This window comes from Ovis canadensis, chromosome 20 (genome assembly GCF_042477335.2).
Source record: "Ovis canadensis isolate MfBH-ARS-UI-01 breed Bighorn chromosome 20, ARS-UI_OviCan_v2, whole genome shotgun sequence".
Taxonomy (NCBI): domain Eukaryota; kingdom Metazoa; phylum Chordata; class Mammalia; order Artiodactyla; family Bovidae; genus Ovis; species Ovis canadensis.
In genome coordinates this window covers 18,426,692-18,447,077 of record NC_091264.1, presented here as the reverse complement: position 1 = coordinate 18,447,077, position 20,386 = coordinate 18,426,692, and the positions used below count along the sequence as shown (strand labels likewise).

The following is a 20,386-nucleotide window of genomic DNA, read 5'->3' as shown; positions in this document are numbered from 1 at the left end:
ACGTGCCCAGAAAAAAAACAAATATACTTAAGACTCTTAGTTTTTCACCAGAAACAGTTACTCAAAGGAATGAGGACATCAGGAGCAATGTAATTAAAATACATAGCAAGTGACTGCGTGTTTCTTGGCTCATGATGAATCAACAGATGTTACTGATATTGCTTAGTTGTTCTTGTTTATTTGGGGAGTAATTGCTGAGTTTAAAGTGACTGACAAATTAGCCATTATAAATAGTCTTTGTGAAACTACTGTGGGAGAGAATAATTCCTAAGAAGTTGAGAAAACATTGATTCAGTACAACCTGATGTGGAATCTACTAAGATGTGACGCGGCTGATGGTGGTTCAAAATGTGTGTGAAGCCGAAAAAGATTTGTTGGAAAAATTTATAAAACTTGTGAAAATATAAGTTATTTAAAGCCTACGGTTATTCATTTTATTTTTAATCAGAAGATACTTTGAAGAAAATGTTTGAACCTATTATATATATGTATTTTTTTACATAGCTATATTGAATTATTATTTAAATGCTATTCACCCATTTGAAGTACACAGTTCAATGTGGAGTTTTATTTTTATTTGTTTTATTCACAGGGTTTATGCAATAACCACCACAATCCAATTTTTAAAAAATATTTTTGGGGCCTCCCTTGTGCTCCATTGGTTAAGACTCTGCTTCAAGGGCAGGGGTTATGGGTTCAGTCTCTCTTTGGGGAACTAAGATCCCACGTGTCGCATGGCTTGGCCAAAAAATTATTTTTTAATTTTTAAACATAATTTTGTCTTTTTTAAAAGAAACCCATCAACAGGGATTCCTTTCCCCATCTACCAATCTTTCACCTCTAGGAAACCATTAATGTATTTTTGTTTCTAGAAATTTGACAATTCTTGACATTTCATATAAATGTAATCATACAATGTGCGATCTTTTGAGACTGATGTCTTCAACTTAGCATAAGGTTTCCAAGGCTCATTTATGTTGTAGCATGTATTAGAACTTCATTTCTTCTTATTGCTGAATCGTATTTTACTGTAGGAACGTACTTACTTTTATTCATCTAGTCAGAAGTTGATAAACTTTGGGTTTTTCCACTTTTTAGCTGTTATGGCTAATACTGCTGTGAACATTTGAGTACAAATTTTTGTTTTGATGTATGCTTTCACTTCTGCTGGAGATATACTTAGGAGAGAAACTGATGTATCATATGGTGATGCAGTATTTAACTTTTGGGAGAACTGCCAGACTGTTTTCCAAAATGCATGCCCTATTTTTACAATCCCACCAGCAAGAGTGGGATTCCAGTTTCTCCACATCAGTACCAAAACTTTTTGTTTTTTGTCTTTTTTGGTTATAGCCACCTCAGTGGATATGAAGAGGCATCTTATTGTAATTTTTATGAGCATTTGTGTAGTGGTTAATAACACTGGGTTATTCATTGTTTATCTTCATTGAAATAATGTCTGTTTAAATCCTTTGTTTAAAAAAGGATTTATCTTTTTGTTTAAAAATAATAACTTGTTAATTATCCTTTGTTTAAAAACAGCTGGGTCATTCATCTTTTTATTATTGTATTGTAAAAGTTTTTAGATATCCTGTATTCAAGTCCCTTATGAGATCTATTTTCAAATATTTCCTTCCATTGTGTAAGTTTTCTTTTTACTTTCTTGATGGTATCATTTGTGAAAATAATGTTTTTGCTCATATCTATGAAATCGTTGCCTAACCCAAGATCACAAAATTTATATAAACTCTCATAACACGTCAGCATTAGCAAGTGAGCATTTGACTTTAATTTTGAAAAGGAAAAGGGAAAGAAAGAAAAAGAAAAGGGAAAACATTGAACACTAATTAAACAAGATTTTTTAAAATTCCATTCTCCGTAGGCCTATGTTACAAAAAATTGTACTCAATTATTATCAGTTTAGTTTCAAATATGTGGAGTACATCATGAGAAATGCCATGCTGGATGAATCGTAAGTTAGAATCAACATTGCCGAGAGAAATATCAACTACTTCAGATATGTAGATGATACCACCCTGATGGCAGAAAGTAAAGAGGAACTAAAGAGCCTCTTCATGAGGGTGAAAGAGGAGAGTGAAAAAGCTGGCTTGAAACTCAACATCAGAAAAATTAAGATCATGGCATCCGGTCCCATAACTTCATGGCAAATAAAAGGAGGAAAAAGTGGAAGCAGTGACAGATTTTAATTTCCTGGGCTTCAAAATCACTGCAGATGGTGACTGCAGCCATGAAATTAAAAGATGCTTGCTCCTTGGAAGGAAAACTATGACAAACCTAGACAGCGTATTAAAAAGCAGAGATACCGCTTTGTCGATGAAGGTCCATAAAGTCAAAGCTATGGTTTTTCCAGTAGTCAGATACGGATGTGAGAGCCGGATCATAAAAAATGCTGAGTGCCAAAGAACTGATGCTTTTGAATTGTGGTGCTGGAGAAGACTCGAGAGTTCCTTGCACTGAAGGGAGCTGTAATCAGTCAATCCTAAAGGAACTCAACCCTGAATACTCATTAGAAGGACTGATGCTGAAGTTCCAATACTTTGGCCACCTGATGCAAAGAGCCAACTCATTGGAGAAGACCCTGATGCTGGGAAAGATTGAAGAAAAAGGAGAAGGGGGTGGCAGAGGATGAGATGGTTTTAGAGAGCATCACCTCAATGGACATAAATTTGAGCACGTGCCGGGAGATAATGGATGACAGAGGAACCTGGCGTGCTGCCTGCTTCCTTTGCTGGAGTTGCAAAGAGTCAAATACAACTTAGTGAATGAACAGCAATAACATTTCAAATTCATGAATGAAAAGTTTTGAAGATTTATGTTCTTTCTTACTTATAAGTACCCACATAATATCCTTGATTTTGCTTCTTGGCCTGCAAAGCCTAAAAAATATACTACCTGACCCTTCACAGAAAATGTGTGTTGGCCTTGCTCTGAGTGACCAGATGAATGAGATTTGCTGTAAGTGGAGACTTTGTTGACAGAATCCTCTCTAAATAATTATATATCACTGATTTAAGATTGCTTATGGCAAACACACTTAGGATCTGTGGATTCACAACTCCCTAGAGAAGGTCATGCGAGCTGGACAGCTCTGAGGTATAAAACGGAGGTGTGTCACAACCTAAACACACCCACTGTGTGAGCTGACCCCCAACTCTCAGAGGTCTCACCTGTTATTCTAGAAGGAAGGACCTACAAAACCCGCAGAAAGTCCTAAATTTCTCCCCATTCTGCCTGTGCCTTTTTTTAAATTGGAGTATAATTGCTTTACAATGTTGTGTTAGTTTCTTGCCCGTGCCTTTTGATTGCCTGTATCTTTGAAATTATTAACAAAACTTGATACTAGGTAAGGTCTCTGATGTTTGTAAGATATGATAGTCTAGTCCCATGTGTTAGCTGAAACACTATTCATGCATTTAAAAGCTTAAAGTAAATTTTCAAAAAGTCAAACCAAGCAGTCTTGGAAAGACCATCCCAAATATAATTTTATGCTTGGAGTAGAGAATAATTAATTTCTCTGAAAATAGGTAAAAGATCCATATTTTCTAAAAGGCGTGCTTGGGGTAATTTGGTAAGGAGCATAGTTACCTTCTGTTTAACAGTCCCTTTGAGATCAGTCTCTTCTGTAAAGTTTTATCTCGAGCATACTTAGTCCCTCAGTCGTGTACAGCTCTTTGCAACCCCATGGACTGTAGCTCACCAGGCTCCTCTGTCCATGGGATTTTCAGGCAAGAACACTGGAGGGGGTTGCCATTTCCTTCTCCAGGGAATCTTCCTGACCCAAACTCGTGTCTCCTATGTCTCCTGCATTGCAGACAGATTCTTGACCTGCTGAGCCATCAGCTATATAAATTATATATCTTTTCGTAAAAACAAACCAACATTTGCAAGTAAAAAGGAATCTCGGATCAAATGTGCTGAATCATCCATAGACAGTAAAAGACAGATTTGATCATTTCCACTCTATTCAACTTAAGCACTATCATCTGCTTTATCAGGTTTTGAAAAAACGATTCTCCCTTAGAATTTTTATGAAGTCTATTACCTTTGAAATGTGCCCTCATTCTTCATAGTACTATTCTTAAGTTTATACCAAAGAAGATATTCCATCTCAAAACTTTAGAGGTTTCAGAAAAAAAAAAAAAAAAGGACCAATTTCTAGGCCATTATTGATCTCCCTTGGAATGTTTTGGTCCTGATGAGACCTGCTATCTTTAATGTCTTTTTCCTAAAGGTGTATAACTTCCGTCCTCATTTGCATCATTTTGTAATCTTTCTGCTTAGACTCCTCATAACTGACAAGAAAAAACTTGTAAAGATGGGGGAAAATTATACTATTTAATTTTATACGTGACAACTTCCTGCATCCCACATATTGGAAACGTGACATCCTCATGATTTTGAATCAAGTGGAAGCGTGTCCTAAATAGGCTCATGGGAGAAGAAGGACAGGAAGAATGAGTAAACTAGTTCACTTATGCGGCTAGTGCCTTTATGAAACATACAGCTACAAACATATTATGTATCCCTTTGCTTTTTCTTTTTTATTTCATATATGACCAAACATCTCAAAATATCCCAACTTTTTTAGATTTTATTAACTTTATTCAACAGTCTAATAAAGATAGAAAAATGTTACAATTTTATACATACCTACATATACTTTCATTTTTTTTGTTTATTTGTTTTTTATGGAAAGGTATTTTATTTGAAACATAGCAAGCAGTGTGTACATGTCAATCTCAAACTCCCAACCTACCCTCTCTCACTTCCTCCCTGGTAACCACAACTTCATTCTCTAAGTTTGTGAGTCTGTTTCTGGTTTTTAAATAAGTTCATCTGTATATTTTCTTTTTAGATTCCACATATAATGGATATCATATATTTGTGTTCCTCTATGTTACTTCACTTAGTGTGATAATCTCCGGGTCCATCCATGTTGGTGCAAATGGCATTGTTTTGTTCTTTTTTATGGCTGACTAGTTGCCAGCAAATTTGGAAAACTCAGCAGTGGCCACAGGACTGGAAAAGGTCAGTTTTCATTCCAATTCCAAAGAAAGGCAAAGAATGCTCAAACTACTGCACAATTGCACTCATCTCACACGCTAGTAAAGTAATGCTCAAAATTCTCCAAGCCAGGCTTCAGCAATACGTGAACCGTGAACTTCCTGATGTTCAAGCTGGTTTTAGAAAAGGCAGAGGAACCAGAGATCAAATTGCCAGCATCCGCTGGATCATGGAAAAAGCAAGAGGGTTCCAGAAAAACATCTATTTCTGCTTTATTGACTATGCCAAAGCCTTTGACTGTGTGGATCACAACAAACTGTGGAAAATTCTTGAAGAGATGAGAATACCAGACCACCTGACCTGCCTCTTGAGAAATCTGTATGCAGGTCAGGAAGCAACAATTAGAACTGGACATGGAACAACAGACTGGTTCCAAATAGGAAAAGGAGTACATCAAGGCTGTATATTGTCTCCCTGCTTATTTAACTTCTATGCAGAGTGCATCATGAGAAACGCTGGACTGGAAGAAACACAAGCTGGAATCAAGATTGCCGGGAGAAATATCACTAACCTCAGATATGCAGAGGACACCACCCTTATGGCAGAAAGTGAAGAGGAGCTAAAAAGCCTCTTGATGAAAGTGAAAGAGGAGAGTGAAAAAGTTGGCTTAAAGCTCAACATTCAGAAAACGAAGATCATGGCATCTGGTCCCATCACTTCATGGGAAATAGATGGGGAAACAGTGGAAACAGTGTCAGACTTTATTTTGGGGGGCTCCAAAATCACTGCAGATGGTGACTGCAGCCATGAAATTAAAAGATGCTTACTCCTTGGAAGAAAAGTTATGACCAACCTAGACAGCATACTCAAAAGCAGAGACATTACTTTGCCGACTAAGGTCCGTCTAGTCAAGGCTATGGTTTTTCCAGTGGTCGTGTAAGGATGTGAGAGTTGGTCTGTGAAGAAGGCAGAGCGCCAAAGAATTGATGCTTTTGAACTGTGGTGTTGGAGAAGACTCTTGAGAGTCCCCTGGACTGCAAGGAGATCCAACCAGTCCATTCTAAAGGAGATTAGCCCTGGGATTTCTTTGGAAGGAATGATGCTAAAGCTGAAACTCCAATACTTTGGCCACCTCATGTGAAGAGTTGACTCATTGGAAAAGACTCTGATGCTGGGAGGGATTGAGGGCAGGAGGAGGAGGGGACGACCGAGGATGAGATAGCTGGATGGCATCCCTAACTCGATGGACGTGAGTCTGAGTGAACTCCGGGAGTTGGTGATGGACAGGGAGGCCTGGCGTGCTGCGATTCATGGGGTCGCAAAGAGTCAGACACGACTGAGTGACTGAGCTGAACTGAAGTGGTCTGTGTATATATGTACCATACCTCCTTTATCCATTCCTTTGTTGGTGACATTTAGGTTGCTTCCATGTCTTGGCTGTCGTAAACAGTGTTGCAATAAACACAGGCGTGCATGGATCTTTTCAAACCATGTTTTTCTCTTGTTTTTCATTTTAGGGCAAAATATTAACAGAATATCCCCATCTCATGGGCTTTCCCTCCTCCCACAATTTCACAAAACCTTTGGTAACTAAGAAAAATGCAGACGATCTTTCAAACAGAGGAAACCACTGATTCCCAAGCTCTCAGAAAAGGAAAGAGGAAAAGGACGGAGCCGATGGACTCAGAGAATGTGAACAGTGTCCCAGACAAAGCCCAGGTGGGTGTGCTGCTGCTGGGGGTCCCCCGCGACTCCACAATTCCTTTCTCAATTTACTGCTGCATTTCCCCCTCTTGTCTCAATTTATTCTTCCCTTTAATTCTTTATTCAACTGAAGGAATAAAATTTCATGTTATCTTTTTATTATTGAACAAGTTGAATTAGAAACATACTCAAAAGACATCTTATGTACTTCTATTGAAGTGTGGCCAATTATGCATTGTTCAAACTTTCCTTGATATCCTGGTATATTAAAGATTAGCAAACCATCAAAAATGTGTTTTTCTTCCTCAAACCACTGGAGAAATTGGAACACGTCTTCTAAAATTTACTGGCTGCGTTTCTTTTTTGACGCTGTTTGTAGTCAGGGCCCCTTTCTTGTTTGAATTCATTCATTTATTCCTTTTTGATCTGAGTTCCCTACTCATATTCTCCTCCTACACTTTCGACAAACTATCCCTGTGTTTATTCTGTGCCTTTTTGTGTGTCTTTGTAATGCATGAAGTGTTTGTGTGCATATATTTTTAATTTTTTTTATGGTTTAGAATATTTTTTAGTCCCTGGGAATGGTGTCTAGAGGCATCGAGAATGGTCCGGCATGTGGCACATGTCCGTCCTAGGCTGCCCAGTCTAACAAAGCTAGACTGACTTGAACCCCTGGCAATAGAATTGTTTACCTTTAAACCCAGAAGTTTGGGGAAGTACCAAAATCCACGTGTGGAATGTACCCAGGCTGACTTTGAGAAGTTGGCTCTGTGAGACCAAAAGATCCTACGAGGTTTTCTGAAATGAAATATCTCAGCTGGGCATATGGTGGGTCTGTGTCTGCCAAGTGTGTCCGTGACTGGATTACACATTCTTTCCTTATAGAGGGACAGAAAATCCTTGTAAAAGTGTTGGAGGCACAAGCACAGAGTCAGGAACCTAAATTTAAAATGAAGCCTTTTTCACCAGAAATTAATGAAATACTGTTAATCAACTATACTCCAATATAAAATTTTAGATTTTTAAAATAAAATAAAAATTAAATGAAGCACCTTTGGGTAATTAAAAAATCAAAAGGCTAAGAATTATATAGTGTATATATAGTATATATATATAATATATAGTATGATCATTATATATATATCATATTATATATATATGTATATAGTGTGTGTGTGTGTGTGTGCCTGTAAAACATCTCCTACCCATCCTGTTCCCCACCCCCCAGCCCCCATCTCAGAGAACCGCCTGTTTGGCTTTCTTGTTTATCATCCCAGTGTTTCTTGGTTAAAATAGAGCAAATTGAATGTAGATATTCTTATCCCCTCTTCTGCACAAAGAGTAACTTACTAGATAGGCTGCTTTGTACTTTGCTTTTTTTTATTTAGCATATTTTGCAGATCTTTCTATTAGTGCATAAAGAACTTTCTCTTCTGTACGTCAGCACCCCCTGGGCGTATGTACCCTTTTTTGCTTATCCAGGCCCCTAGCATGGATATGGCTTGTTTCCAGTCTTCTTCTTTCTACAAATCACGCTGTACTGTACATTATGGCTCCATCATCTTGCACCTCACTTAGTAGTATGCTGGTATCATAATATACACCTCAATCTGTTTCTGATTTTTCAATCAGTGCTGCTTTTAGCTTCTGTCTATACTGCTATTATGCATGATTCATTGTGTCTGACAAAGCATGGCATTCATTACTTCACATGTGCTTTCCTCCAGTGAGGAAGACTTAGATTTCCTCCAGCATCTTAGTACTACAAACAATGACAAAGTAAGTGTCCATATTCATGTCCTTTTAAGAAACAGCGTGAGAATGTCTCTGGGATAATTGCTTTCATATGACAATGAAATTACTTTCCAGAAGGTGTGCGTTGGTCCGCCTGCCCAGCAGCAGCGCCTCAGGGTTCCGTGTTTGTGCTTCCCTGCTATGGAAGGGGCTGGTGGGCATCGGCCGCTTTGCCCTAGCCCATGCGGCCTTTTCCGCTGCACAGCCTCGTTCTTATAGGCAATTAACAGAAAAGGAAGATGAATCACTGCCAATAGATATAGGTCTTCAGACACTCCTGGCCTTTGCAGTTACCTGTTATGGTATAGTTCATAGTGCAGGGGAGTTTAAAGACCTGGATGCCACTTCAGAACTAAAAAATAAGACATTTGACACACTAAGGAATCACTTATCATTTTATATATTTAATCATCGTGGTCAAGTACTGTTCCGGCCTTCGGATACAATAAATTCTTCAAATCAAGATGCATTGTCCTCTAATACATCATTGAAGTTACAAAAACTTGAATCACTGTGTCGTTAAGATTTTTACAAATTATAATAACAGGACAGGACACAAAGCTGGAATATTGGAGTTTGGGATACAAAACACTCCCCCATCAGTATTTATATTGATCGCTTAGACCTAATTAAAAAAGTCTGTGACCCTTATTTGTACACCGTTAATCAAGTCATTAATGCAGTATAAGTTATCTGTGAAATGAGTCTTTGATCTTTCAAAGACAGAATTCTTTTTTCATTTAAAACAAATTCCCATTTTTTGTAAAAGTCACTGTTTTGAGCACATTTCTTTGAAAAATGTTGATGGCTTTGTAATTATTTATTTTCTTAGATTCCTTTTGCACTACAGTTTTTAGGATCCTTTTGGAAATAGTGTGACTACTGCATTTTGCAGTATGAATGGTAGTAAACGGTCTTAAGTTCTTAACAACAAATGGATTTCTCTAAAGAGACCAAAATGGTGACTTACCAGTTTTTCTTATGCCTCCTAAAAAGGGGCTCTGCTTCAGCAGATACTTGCCGGTGTTTAATTTATCCGTGACTTCTCACCCTACCCCACGCCCGTGTACCTGCTAACATCAGCTGTCTTGTTTCATCACCTCTCCGGGGTTCAGTGTGCAGTGAGCAAGTTCTGTGTCAGAAGTTCCCTGTCACAACAAATAGATTTAGCAAACTCACCTTCCATAAAGCTACCTGCGTTCTCTTCATGTATCTGTAAAAAGATGTCCCTAATTGATTATGTAGTGTGAGAATAGTTGAAGATAGACCAGAAAGACCATCCGTGAATTAATTATCCTGCCTATGTAGAAGAACAGTGATCACTGAAGAAAACTGATTAGTTATTACTAGCCAGCTTAACTTATTCAAAGCCTCTGTTCTTTTATTGCATACTAAACTAGTGAATTAGTTGGAGAAGGCAATGGCACCCCACTCCAGTACTCTTGCCTGGAAAATCCCATGGACGGAGGAGCCTGGTAGGCTGCAGTCCATGGGGTCACTAAGAGTCGGACACGACTGAGCGTCTTCCCTTTCACTTTTCACTTTCATGCATTGGAGAAGGAAATGGCAACCCACTCCAGTGTTCTTGCCTGGAGAATCCCAGGGATGGGGGAGCCTGATGGGCTGCTGTCTCTGGGGTCGCAGAGTCGGACACGACAGAAGCGACTTAGCAGCAGTAGCAGCAGTAGCAGCCAACACACAGCATTTATGTCCTTATTGCATATATTTGGTAAGTGAGGGGAGAAAATGATATCTTGTTTCAATTTGCTAGTGCAGGTATGGGGGTCCAGAGGTTCCTTGAGGATAAAACAGTTCACCTGCTCTAGCAGGCCAGTGTTATAGTTTCTTTTGCAAGTTGTGTCTCTCAAAAACTTTAACAGCTGATCAAACTCTTTCTATTTGGTTTCCTTGCAAGTAACTACTGCCACACATCTTATTTGGTCCTAAATAAGCCTGAAAACTCTCCTCTTTTATTAAGGCTGCCCAGCCTCTTTTCTCTCCATCTTTTGGCAGTGAGTTAATTCCCATGTGAAACTAAAGCCTTGAAGGTAACGCTCTGAAGCCAAGGTTTACTTTCGGGATGGATTTCAGTGTCTGGCAGGGAGCACTTAAACAGAAGCTCCTGAGAAAGCCTTGAGGTCACAGGCTTACCTCCTGCAATTTAGATATAGACATCATTTTTTTTTTCAAGCCTTGAAGATTTAACACTGGACTCAGTTTAGATCACTTGCTGCATTCTCAGGGTCAATGGATGAAGAAAGTCTTCCGTTTCTGCAAACCAGCTAGCACCGAAAGGAGGTCACTGATGCACACAGACATCTCTTTCCAGGCTCGACAAGCACATGGTCTGCCTCCCAAGGCATTGCAGGTGACTGTGTATCAACTGTGTCATCACTGAGGCCTAACAAGAGTCAGTGACCTTCCAACACGTTATACCTGTGCTCTTTTTGTCACAGCCTGACCTCTAAGTAGTTGAAACATATGTCACTTTTTGGGTATCTGGCTTCTAGTTTATAGCATCTACATTAGGATGCATGTTGCAAAAGCTGTAACAAAGAGCCAAACGTCACAGTGGTGCATAAAGATAGTTTATTTCCCTTTCACACAACAGGAAGCAGAGCCCTGGTTGCTATGGCAGCTCCACAATGTTGAGGATCCCTCTTATCTTCTCTATCTACCTTCCTGAACACACAGCCTTGGCCTCTGGGTCACGCCTCTCTCTTTGCCAGTAGAAAAAGGAGAATTGAGGCAGGATAAAACATGCCCGTTGCTCCTAAGGTCATGACCCAGTGTTGGTACACATGGTTTCTACTCCTGTTGATTGGTGGAAGCTTAGTCACAAAGCCACACTGAGATGCCCCGGAGTCTGGAAAATGTAATCTAGCTGACACCCACCTGCTCCGCTAAAAACCTACAGTAATATTTAGAGGAGTAGGAGAACAAAGGCCTGGAGATAGCCAGCAGGCTCCGTCACTGCCCCTACCTCTACTGAGTTTTTATACTTTCTGCTGGGTTTCTTCACATATTCTGCAGGGAATATGTTCTCTTCTTGTTGATTGGCACATATACCTTATCTGTTGTAGGTTTTAGAAATTTTCTCTAGATCTATCATAGAGAAGGCAATGGCACCCCACTCCAGTACTCTTGCCTGGAAAATCCCATGGACGGAGGAGCCTGGTGGGCTAAAATCCATGGGGTCACGAAGAGTCAGACACGACTGAGCGACTTCACTTTCACTTTTCACTTTCACCTTTCACTTTCATGCATTGGAGAGGAAATGGCAACCCACTCCAGAGTTCTTGCCTGGAGAATCCCAGGGATGGAGGAGCCTGGTGGGCTGCCTTTTATGGGTCGCACAGAGTCGGACACGACTGAAGCGGCTTAGCAGCAGCAGCAGCTAAATCTATTGTCTATTAACTTTGTCTTCCAATGATGGTTACAAATGGATTCGCTTTAGCTTGATTTTATTTCTCTCTTTTGCTGCAAGAACTAGATCATGTATTCTGCTTTTTTTCCAATTGCTCTGCATAGAATTATGCTCTCAATAGGCATCCTTCAGTTTTTTTCAAAAATATTTCATTTCTATTTAACCAAATCTATCATCTTTTAATTTAAAATTTATATATCTACTGTGAATACATTAACTACTTGCCCACATAGGACAATAGTCACTTTCATTACCAGTATATATATATATATTATATATGTCACATACATATATGGAATAATGAAATATATACACATATATAGATTTATATATTTGTAAAATAAGGAGTGAGGTTAAACGTATACATTACCAATCATACAAAAACAAAATTGTATTTCCTATAACTGATCCTACCTGGCTTTCAATTCTCCTTCCCTGCTTGACAAGGAAGTGGGGGAATGGGAAATTTGAACTTGTCCATTGACAGTGAATTACAGTTAGAGTCTTCCGGGGTTTAAAAGTCCCTTTGAGATATTGGTATGATTTAAGTCTCAGTGAGACTAGACTCTCACCCTCCTCCGCTTCCTGTTTTTTTCTAAGAAATGATTCAAGTTTTGAGGAGTTTTCTACATCATGCAGCGTCTGCGGAGGGGCAGCTGCTCTTCCGCCCAGGCTCGAGTCTTCTCTGTGGTTCCTGGGTGTCCAGTACTGTGACTGCTGAGGCACAGGGGTCCCTCCAGCCCCCCGGGGGTCCTGTTGGCACCGTCTACTGATGTTTGCTATGCTGGAACCCACTGCCATCTTCTGTAAGGTTCTGTCACGGTAGCCTCTCTGTCCCCCTGTTCCCCCAGCACGTACCCAGTTCGTGACTGGGACACAGGGAACATTCAGATTCTCCGGCTGCTTTGCCTGATCTCCGAGGGGTCTGGACACTGTCTCTGGTTCACCTGGCCACACACCCCTTTTGACCATTTCTGATCTGGGGCCCAGAAGGGCACTGCGTTGCCCTGATGGTGCTGGACAGGGAGCCCATTTAAGGCATGTATGGTGCACTGAAAAGCCTGGAGCCGGCCCTGCTGCCTAGACTGCCTTCATTCATCTGGATGTTTCTGGCATCTCCCCTGACCCTGGTGATCCACCTCCATTCCCACAAAGGTCAGGGCAGGAAGAGCAGACATGAATGTTTCTGTCGTTCTTGTCCCTAATCCCTCTTGCTCCTCAACCCGGCCCCAGGAAGTCTCTCCCCCTCCTGTTCAGCAGGAACTTTCTTGATGCCATGCCTTCATCTCTCTCTCTATAAAACGTGTTGCAGTGTAGCTGACTGACAGTGCCATGTCAGTTCCAGGTGTACACGTGCCTCTGTCTCTTCTCCTTTGAAGTTTATTTTTAGAAACATACTCCAGGCTTCTAGGTTTGGACCTTTATAAATTCTATTCTGTTGTAATTTCCCAGATTTAGATTTATATAAATATAAAGATAAGCTTTATAATTTGAGAAAATTTTTCTCTTTCTCTGCACAGCCTAGGTTTTACAGCTCAAGTGTACACATTTCAGACTGTTGTCCTGCTGTCCTCAAAAAATATCTTTTAAACTAAAAGGTAAACATCAGTGCTTTGTTCTGGGTAAATCTCCCTCCTTTCTCTGGTGGAATAAACTCCCAAATTGGCCTCATGGCTTAGTCTCAACAGAGAGGCTGAGGATGAGACAATGGGAGAAAAATGGAGGATGTGGATGAGTTATGAAGATCTGAATAGCACTCTGGTTGTTTCTGCTCTTTTATTCTATTTTTCTACTTGGTGTTTTTCACTGACATTAAGCTGAAAGTCAGAATCCTGATGACTGTTTTGAGAAAGTCGTGTGTGTGAAGCTTTGATGTCCTCCCCTACTCTGAGCTCCCCTGCATGGTGGAGGACCAGGCTGAGGCTAGATCGCTTGCAAGGACCCAGCTCCCTCCTGGGAGAGCAGGAGCCTGTAGGTCTGATTAAGTCCCAGCAGCATCCAGAACACAGGATAAACCACAAAGCTGCCTTGATGCTTTTGTTGTGCCTGCCTTGTATTTTAGAGAGACCCATATTCGGGAAATGCCTTTCTGCCTGGTGAAAGCTCCAGTGAGGATGAAGAGCCTTTAGCAGAACTGTCAAAGGAGGAATTGTGCACAAAAATAAAAAGGCTGAAACAAAAACTAACAAACATCCGGAAAGAAAACAGCCGCCTTCGACAGTCTTTGGTCATGCTGCAAGGTAAACCTGGGGAAGATTGACATTTTTAGATAAAAAGAAAAATACTTGGTGAGTGGAAAGTATTTAAATCAGTTGTCAAGAATGAAAAAATCAGTGCCTTAGAGAAAAACTTAAAAACTACATTTTAAGAAAATCTATGATTGTGCAATTTAACATGGATACACTCTATCAAATCCTCAGTTTATTGCTTAGAAAATTTTAGATTATTCCTAAAAAATACCAAATGTTGTATTCATTTAGCAATGTACAACAAATATTTACTGAGCATTTAATATAGGCCTAGACAGAAAAGATCAGTTAGACAAGAGATAGATTAATGTGTTCACGATGTACTAATCTCGTTCCCCTCTGCTAATGAAGCGCTAGAAAACGGGGCCTGTGGTGATCCCTTATAGAATCACTGGAATTAAAGATTCCATATATTAAATTTCAGATTTAGAATTGGGAGGAGTGGAAAATAATCCCGTTCTATTGAAGACTTACAAAGGAGAAAGAGAGGCCCAAGAAAATTAAAAGTCCCCTGGTATAATGCCTTTTGGCAGAACCTATCAACATATTATGTTTAGGTGTTTATTTTTTTAATTATGTTTCCCATTTGTAGTTCAGCATCAGGCACTATTTTTACAGCTGAATTATATTCTGTGTTGGAAAGCATTCTTTCCAACATAAAACAGTAAACACATAGTGTACTTTGAAAATACATCCCTCTGGCTGCTGTGTACAGAATAAGGACAAGGAGCACAGAAAGGAAAGTGGGGAGAACCACTCTGAAAGGTGTTCCAGACCTCATACTAGCAGGATGGCAGCCTCGCACAGGGCTGTGGCCATGGAAATAAAGACGACGATCTTGCAGTATTCTGGGAGGCAGAAATGGCAGGAGACAGAACAATGTCGTGAGCTAGATCGACACAGTGGGATGGCTCAGATGCCTTCCTACAGTTGTTGGTTAAGTTGAAGGCTTCTTAGTTTTAAGTAGAAACAGGGAGATGTGATTGGAAATACGATATTTATTCCACCAACAAGCTATTCTCTCTTTATTTTTTACATCTTAAATATTGCATTTTTATAACTGATGGTTTTTCCTGGTGAGATTTTTGCAGTTTTCCTTTTTATAAGGATGTCAGTCATTTTGGATTAAGGCCTACCTCATTTTAACTTGATTCCATCTGTAAGACCCTATTTCCAAATAGGGTCACACTCTGAGATTTTGGAGGTTAGACTTCAGCATCTCTTTTTGGGGGATACACAGTTCAGCCCACAGTATTCCATACTGCTGACCCCAAAGGTCATTTCTGAAGGGGCCCATTAAGTGCCTGCTACTTTTGATGCCTTGGCCTCCTCTCCTCCCTTGGCTTCGAGGACACCCGTTTCCTCACGTGCTGCTGAGCTTTCCACCCTGGTCTGTGTGTCTGCCTCATTGCATCATTTTACCCTCCAAATATCTAAGGATGCCCAGGCTCAGCCCTTGGACTCCTTTCTTTGCTGTCTGCGTGCAATCCACAGGGGCTCATGTCCAATTCTATGGTGTTAAATTCAACAGTAACTGATTCTCAGACGTACCTCTGGCCTGGACTTCCCCCTTTAGCTCCTGACTCTGTCTGGCTGTATTTGCATGACTGGCAGGTATCCCAGGCCCGCCTGTCCCGTCCGTGTGCCCAGCCTTCCCCTCCATCTGCTCTGTATTTCCTTCTTCCTTGTCTTGGTTAAGGCTAACTGCGTGGTGAAAGTTTCTCAAGTCAAAAATCACGATGCTATCTTGTAGTGCTTTGACATCCTACACTCAGTCTCTTGGCAAATCCTACCAACTTCCCCTTCAGAATATCTCTGGTTTAGACTAGTCCAGATCACCAGCATCTCTCCCCCAGCTATCACGGCGGCTTTCTCCCTGGTCTTGCCCTTTTGCTCATGCTCCTGTGCAGTCCCCTCTCAATACGCAGCAGTTACAACCCTGCTCCTTGGCGGCCAGCTCATGCCGTTCCTCTCTGAAAACTCTTTGGTGCATGTCCACCTCACAGGGGGAAGAACCAAGGTCAGTTTTATGACCTAGAGTCCTTACATGATCCAGGCACCTCCCCGCCACCTACCTTTCTAGCCTTGTTTTCTATTCTCTCCCCCTCCTTCTTTGTGATTCAACCCACCCTGGACCGCTTGTTTTCCCTCTGAATACATCAGAGGTGATCTGACTTCAGGGTCTCAGTACCAACTTTCTCCTTGGCCTGAGATGTTACTCCCCCAGATATCCATGTGGTTTGCACCCCCACATACTTCAAGACTTCACTCTAAATTCATTTTTGCCCTGACTTACTCTCTCCATTTAAACTATCAGCCCCTCTTTCCTCACAACGTTTTTTATCCCCCTCCCTTGCTTTGTTTCCTCTTTGGTATTTGCAACCCTAAATCCTCTATTCCATATTTAATATTGTCTGCCCCCCCGCATGTGCACACACTGGAATGTACTCCTGGAAACCAAAGTGAAATTGGCCATTGGCTGGACTTCAGGCAAAGAGGAAGAGTCAGGAACTGCCAGCTGCCACTGCAGTATTCATGCATGCATTTCTTCATTCAACCAATATTTATAAAGTCCTCTATATATCAGGCACTGCTGTAGGTACCTAGGAAAACCCAGTGAACAAAATAGCAAAAGATCCCTGCTCTCGTGAAACTCACATTCCAGTGAGGCAAGCAATCAAGATCATGAAAAATAGTGATTAAATAAATTACATACTATGTTAGCTAGTGGAAAAAGCTATGGGAAAAAAATAGGTGGTCAAGGAGGATGGGGATTTGAGAAAGAGCATGTGTGTTTTAAATGTGGGTCATAGTAGGTCTCCTTGCGAATCTATAGTTGGGAAGTGGGACGATATCAAAAAGTTGAAATTTCATATATAATCCAAGTAAGAAAGGGATCTGAGAGAAGAGTGCACGGTGGTTAGTCATCTTTTGCTCAGCGGTATTCTTTGAACTAAGAATCAGTTTTTCTGTCTATAAAGCCTACTAACTAAGAAATATGGCAGAACATATATGCCATTCTAGACGCTCAGGATGGCAGATGTGTGGGCTCTGTGTGCACATGTTAAACATTTGAAACAGATCTTGTGAACCACAACTAACCAGCGCAGTAACATAAAGAAGGAAAGAAGTGATATCTCTTCTGTACAGAATGCTATTAAATTGTTACTATGTATAAAGGGTGAATATATACCCAGGAAAAATAATGCCTTAGCTGAAAACTCAACTCTATTAACTAAAGAGATGTCAGTAAAGAAGGAAAACTCAATTAAGTTTTGCCGAGGTTCATTTAAATATAGCAGAAAGCTGTCAAAGTTTCAGACATAGGCAAAGTAAAACCAATGGATCACTGAAGTAGTAATCATTAAAAGTTTATTGTGCTCACATCAAAAAGACAGTTTGCTAATCAGGAGCACTCAAATCAGAATATGGAATGAGGCTCAGGGGTATACTTTTATAAAGCAGCTTGTATAGTGAGAAAGCAGTGACTGTTTACACTTCTTTATAGTATTGGTTATAATATTAGAATTGTTTTTAATGGCAGGGAATTGGTCAGGGGTTGCCTGATATCAACCTTGGGAAGCAGTTCAAGTTTTGTTTATGATTTTTCAGAGATGAAAACAAGAAATGGCCCAGGACAAGTTAAGTCTTGCAAAACAAGCTAAATTAAGCCTTGTTTGTGTGATTAACTGGTTTTGTCTGCTTGGGGAATTTTCAAGGCTGGTCTCCCTTTGTTTCTGATTTTTAACAAAGCTTTAGTTAAATGTGTGAATCTCCCTGTTTTCTTGAAATCCTATGAAAAAGAAACTTAAAATGCATAAAACCACAAGGACCAAGAAAACTCAAAAGGAGACCACAGCAGATAAAAGATGCCGATAGAATTTGAGAAGCTGAGAGCAGATGGATGAGTGGTAACTGAGTCCATCTGGAGAAATCTGAAAGCTCGGTGTCTGTGATGCAGGGGGGGAGGTACAGGCAGGGGACGGAGGAAGAGGAAGTCAAAGGAAATAAGCCATATCACAGCTGAGAAACACAGAAGGCTTAGAATTGTGCTTGAGAAAGGGATTATGTTAGTCCTGATAGTGTGAAAACTGGAGGAGTCATTGAAAAACTTCCTCAAAACCCTTTGGGACCCAAAGTCTCACATTTCTCCTGTGCAGCTGGCAACTTTCACCCTTCCCGCAGCAAAGGACGGGTGTGCTCTCTTAGGAGAGGCTGATCCAAAGCCATGAACTCAGGGACTCTGGGCACAGTTGAGGGAAGGGGTGTGATCATTGGAGGAACTCCCCTAACATGTAATGCAGAGATGGAAACAAAGGGGAAAGTGAGGTCACAGGAAACAGAGAAAATGCTGGGAGCAGAGGGAGGCTCCGTGAAACGGGTGGTTTAAGGGAGGAACAGTCAAAGACATCAATAAAATGTCTGGAAGTGAAAGTTAAGAAAGTCTTATAGATATCGCAACAAGGAGACGAAGAAAAGGGAAATAAAAGAGATTAGGGAAAACAGAGAATGAGTCCAGGAGGTCAAACACCCAAAGAAAAGAGGTCCTGATACCGAGGAGAGAGAAAAGGGAGGAATTATCTTAAAAACAAATACAGTACACTTCTAGAACTGAAAGACATAAAATTCTAGACTGAAAGATGCCACCAAAAGCAAAAAGGCTTATTTAAGGCACAATAACGCGAAGTTTCAGAACACTAGGAAGGGAAGATCCAGAAGCTTTCAGAGGGAGCAAGCGTGTTACCTGCTAAGGCATGGGGGTCAGATGATGTTGGACTTTTCACCAGCAACACTGGAAGTTCCAAGGCAGTTGAGCAATGCCTTTAACATTCTGAGGAGAAATGAGTTAAACCTAGACTTCTATACCCAGTGAAACCATCAACCAAGTGTGAGGACAGAATAATGATACTGCCACACTTAAAACGGCTCAGTGTTCTTCCTGCGCTTCCTTTGTCAAAAATTAAGGGAGGGTGTGTTCCTCTAAATGAGACAGTGAATCTAGAAAGTCCATCTGAAAATGGTGGTCCAGTTCAGGAAAGGGACAGAGAGCAGCCCCAGACTAATAGTGAGGGGACATTCCAGGGGAACAGCTCCACAGTGGGCCGGAAGCAGCTGGTTCAGAGGTGGAGGGGGTTCCAGGAGAGAGATGACTGAGAGAAATGTGAAACTGAGAGATGACATAGTCGAAAGTCAGTAAACAATTGTATGAATCTGAAAAAAATAAGAGTAGTTGGTTATGCTTACGCTTGTTATTAAAGACTGTAATGGTAATGACCAGAGAAACAGGTAAATGAATTAGAAAGTCTCCCTCTAAAGCACTAGGTAATCCAGAGTCGTAGCAGTAAATGGCCAGAGAAACAGGTAAATGAATTAGAAAGTCTCCCTCTAAAGCACTAGGTAATCCAGAGTCGTAGCAGTAGGGCTGCTGCTGCTGCTGAGTCGCTTCAGTCGTGTCCGACTCTGGGAGACCCCAGAGACGGCAGCCCACCAGGCTCCCCCGTCCCCGCGTCTCCAGGCAAGAACACTGGAGTGGGTTGCCATTTCCTTCTCCAATGCATGAAAGTGAAAAGTGAAAGGGAAGTCGCTCAGTCGCCTCCGACTCTTAGTGACTCCATGGACTGCAGCCTACCAGGCTCCTCCATCCATGGGATTTTCCAAGCAAGAGTACTGGAGGGGGGTGCCATTGCCTTCTCCCAGCAGTAGGGCAGAGGACTCCTATTTTTCATTATAAGCCTTATTGTATTTAAAAAATAAATGCTAGTACATAATAGGTACCCCAAATCTAACAGTAATTTTCTTAAAGATCAGAAACGGCTGGTTATATCCCTAAAAAATAAAAAGAATCTACACATATTAATTACAAATAGCTATAAAATATCTACTAGTTACCCTAACAAGAAATGTGCTGGCTTCCCGGGTGGCTCAGTGGTAAAGAGTCCACCTGCCAATGCAGGAGATGCAGGAGACACAGGAGGCAGTTTCAGTCCCTGGGTTGGGAAGATGAAGATCCCCTGGAGGAGGAAATGGCAACCTGCTCCAGGATTCTTGCCTGGGAAATCCCATGGACAGAGGAGCCTGGAGGGCTACAGTCCATAGGGTCACAAAGAGTCAGACACAGCTAGCAACTGGGCACAGAATGTGTAGGATCTATGATGGGAAATTAAAACCTCAACAGAGAAATACACAA

General features: G+C 40.9%; 1 protein-coding gene and 1 pseudogene across 1 annotated transcript in view; both read left to right on the top strand.

Moving 5' to 3' along the window:
• BEND6 (BEN domain containing 6) overlaps positions 1-20,386 on the top strand; it is a 62,948-nt gene that overhangs the window by 12,147 nt on the left and 30,415 nt on the right. Inside the window, exons 2-3 of the mRNA XM_069562742.1 lie at positions 6,543-6,744; positions 14,013-14,190. Coding sequence (XP_069418843.1) covers positions 6,625-6,744; positions 14,013-14,190 — 298 coding nt within the window. The 5' untranslated portion in view covers positions 6,543-6,624. The remainder of the gene's footprint in view (positions 1-6,542; positions 6,745-14,012; positions 14,191-20,386) is intronic.
• On the top strand, positions 8,582-9,140 carry LOC138425875 (ER membrane protein complex subunit 5 pseudogene; annotated as a pseudogene).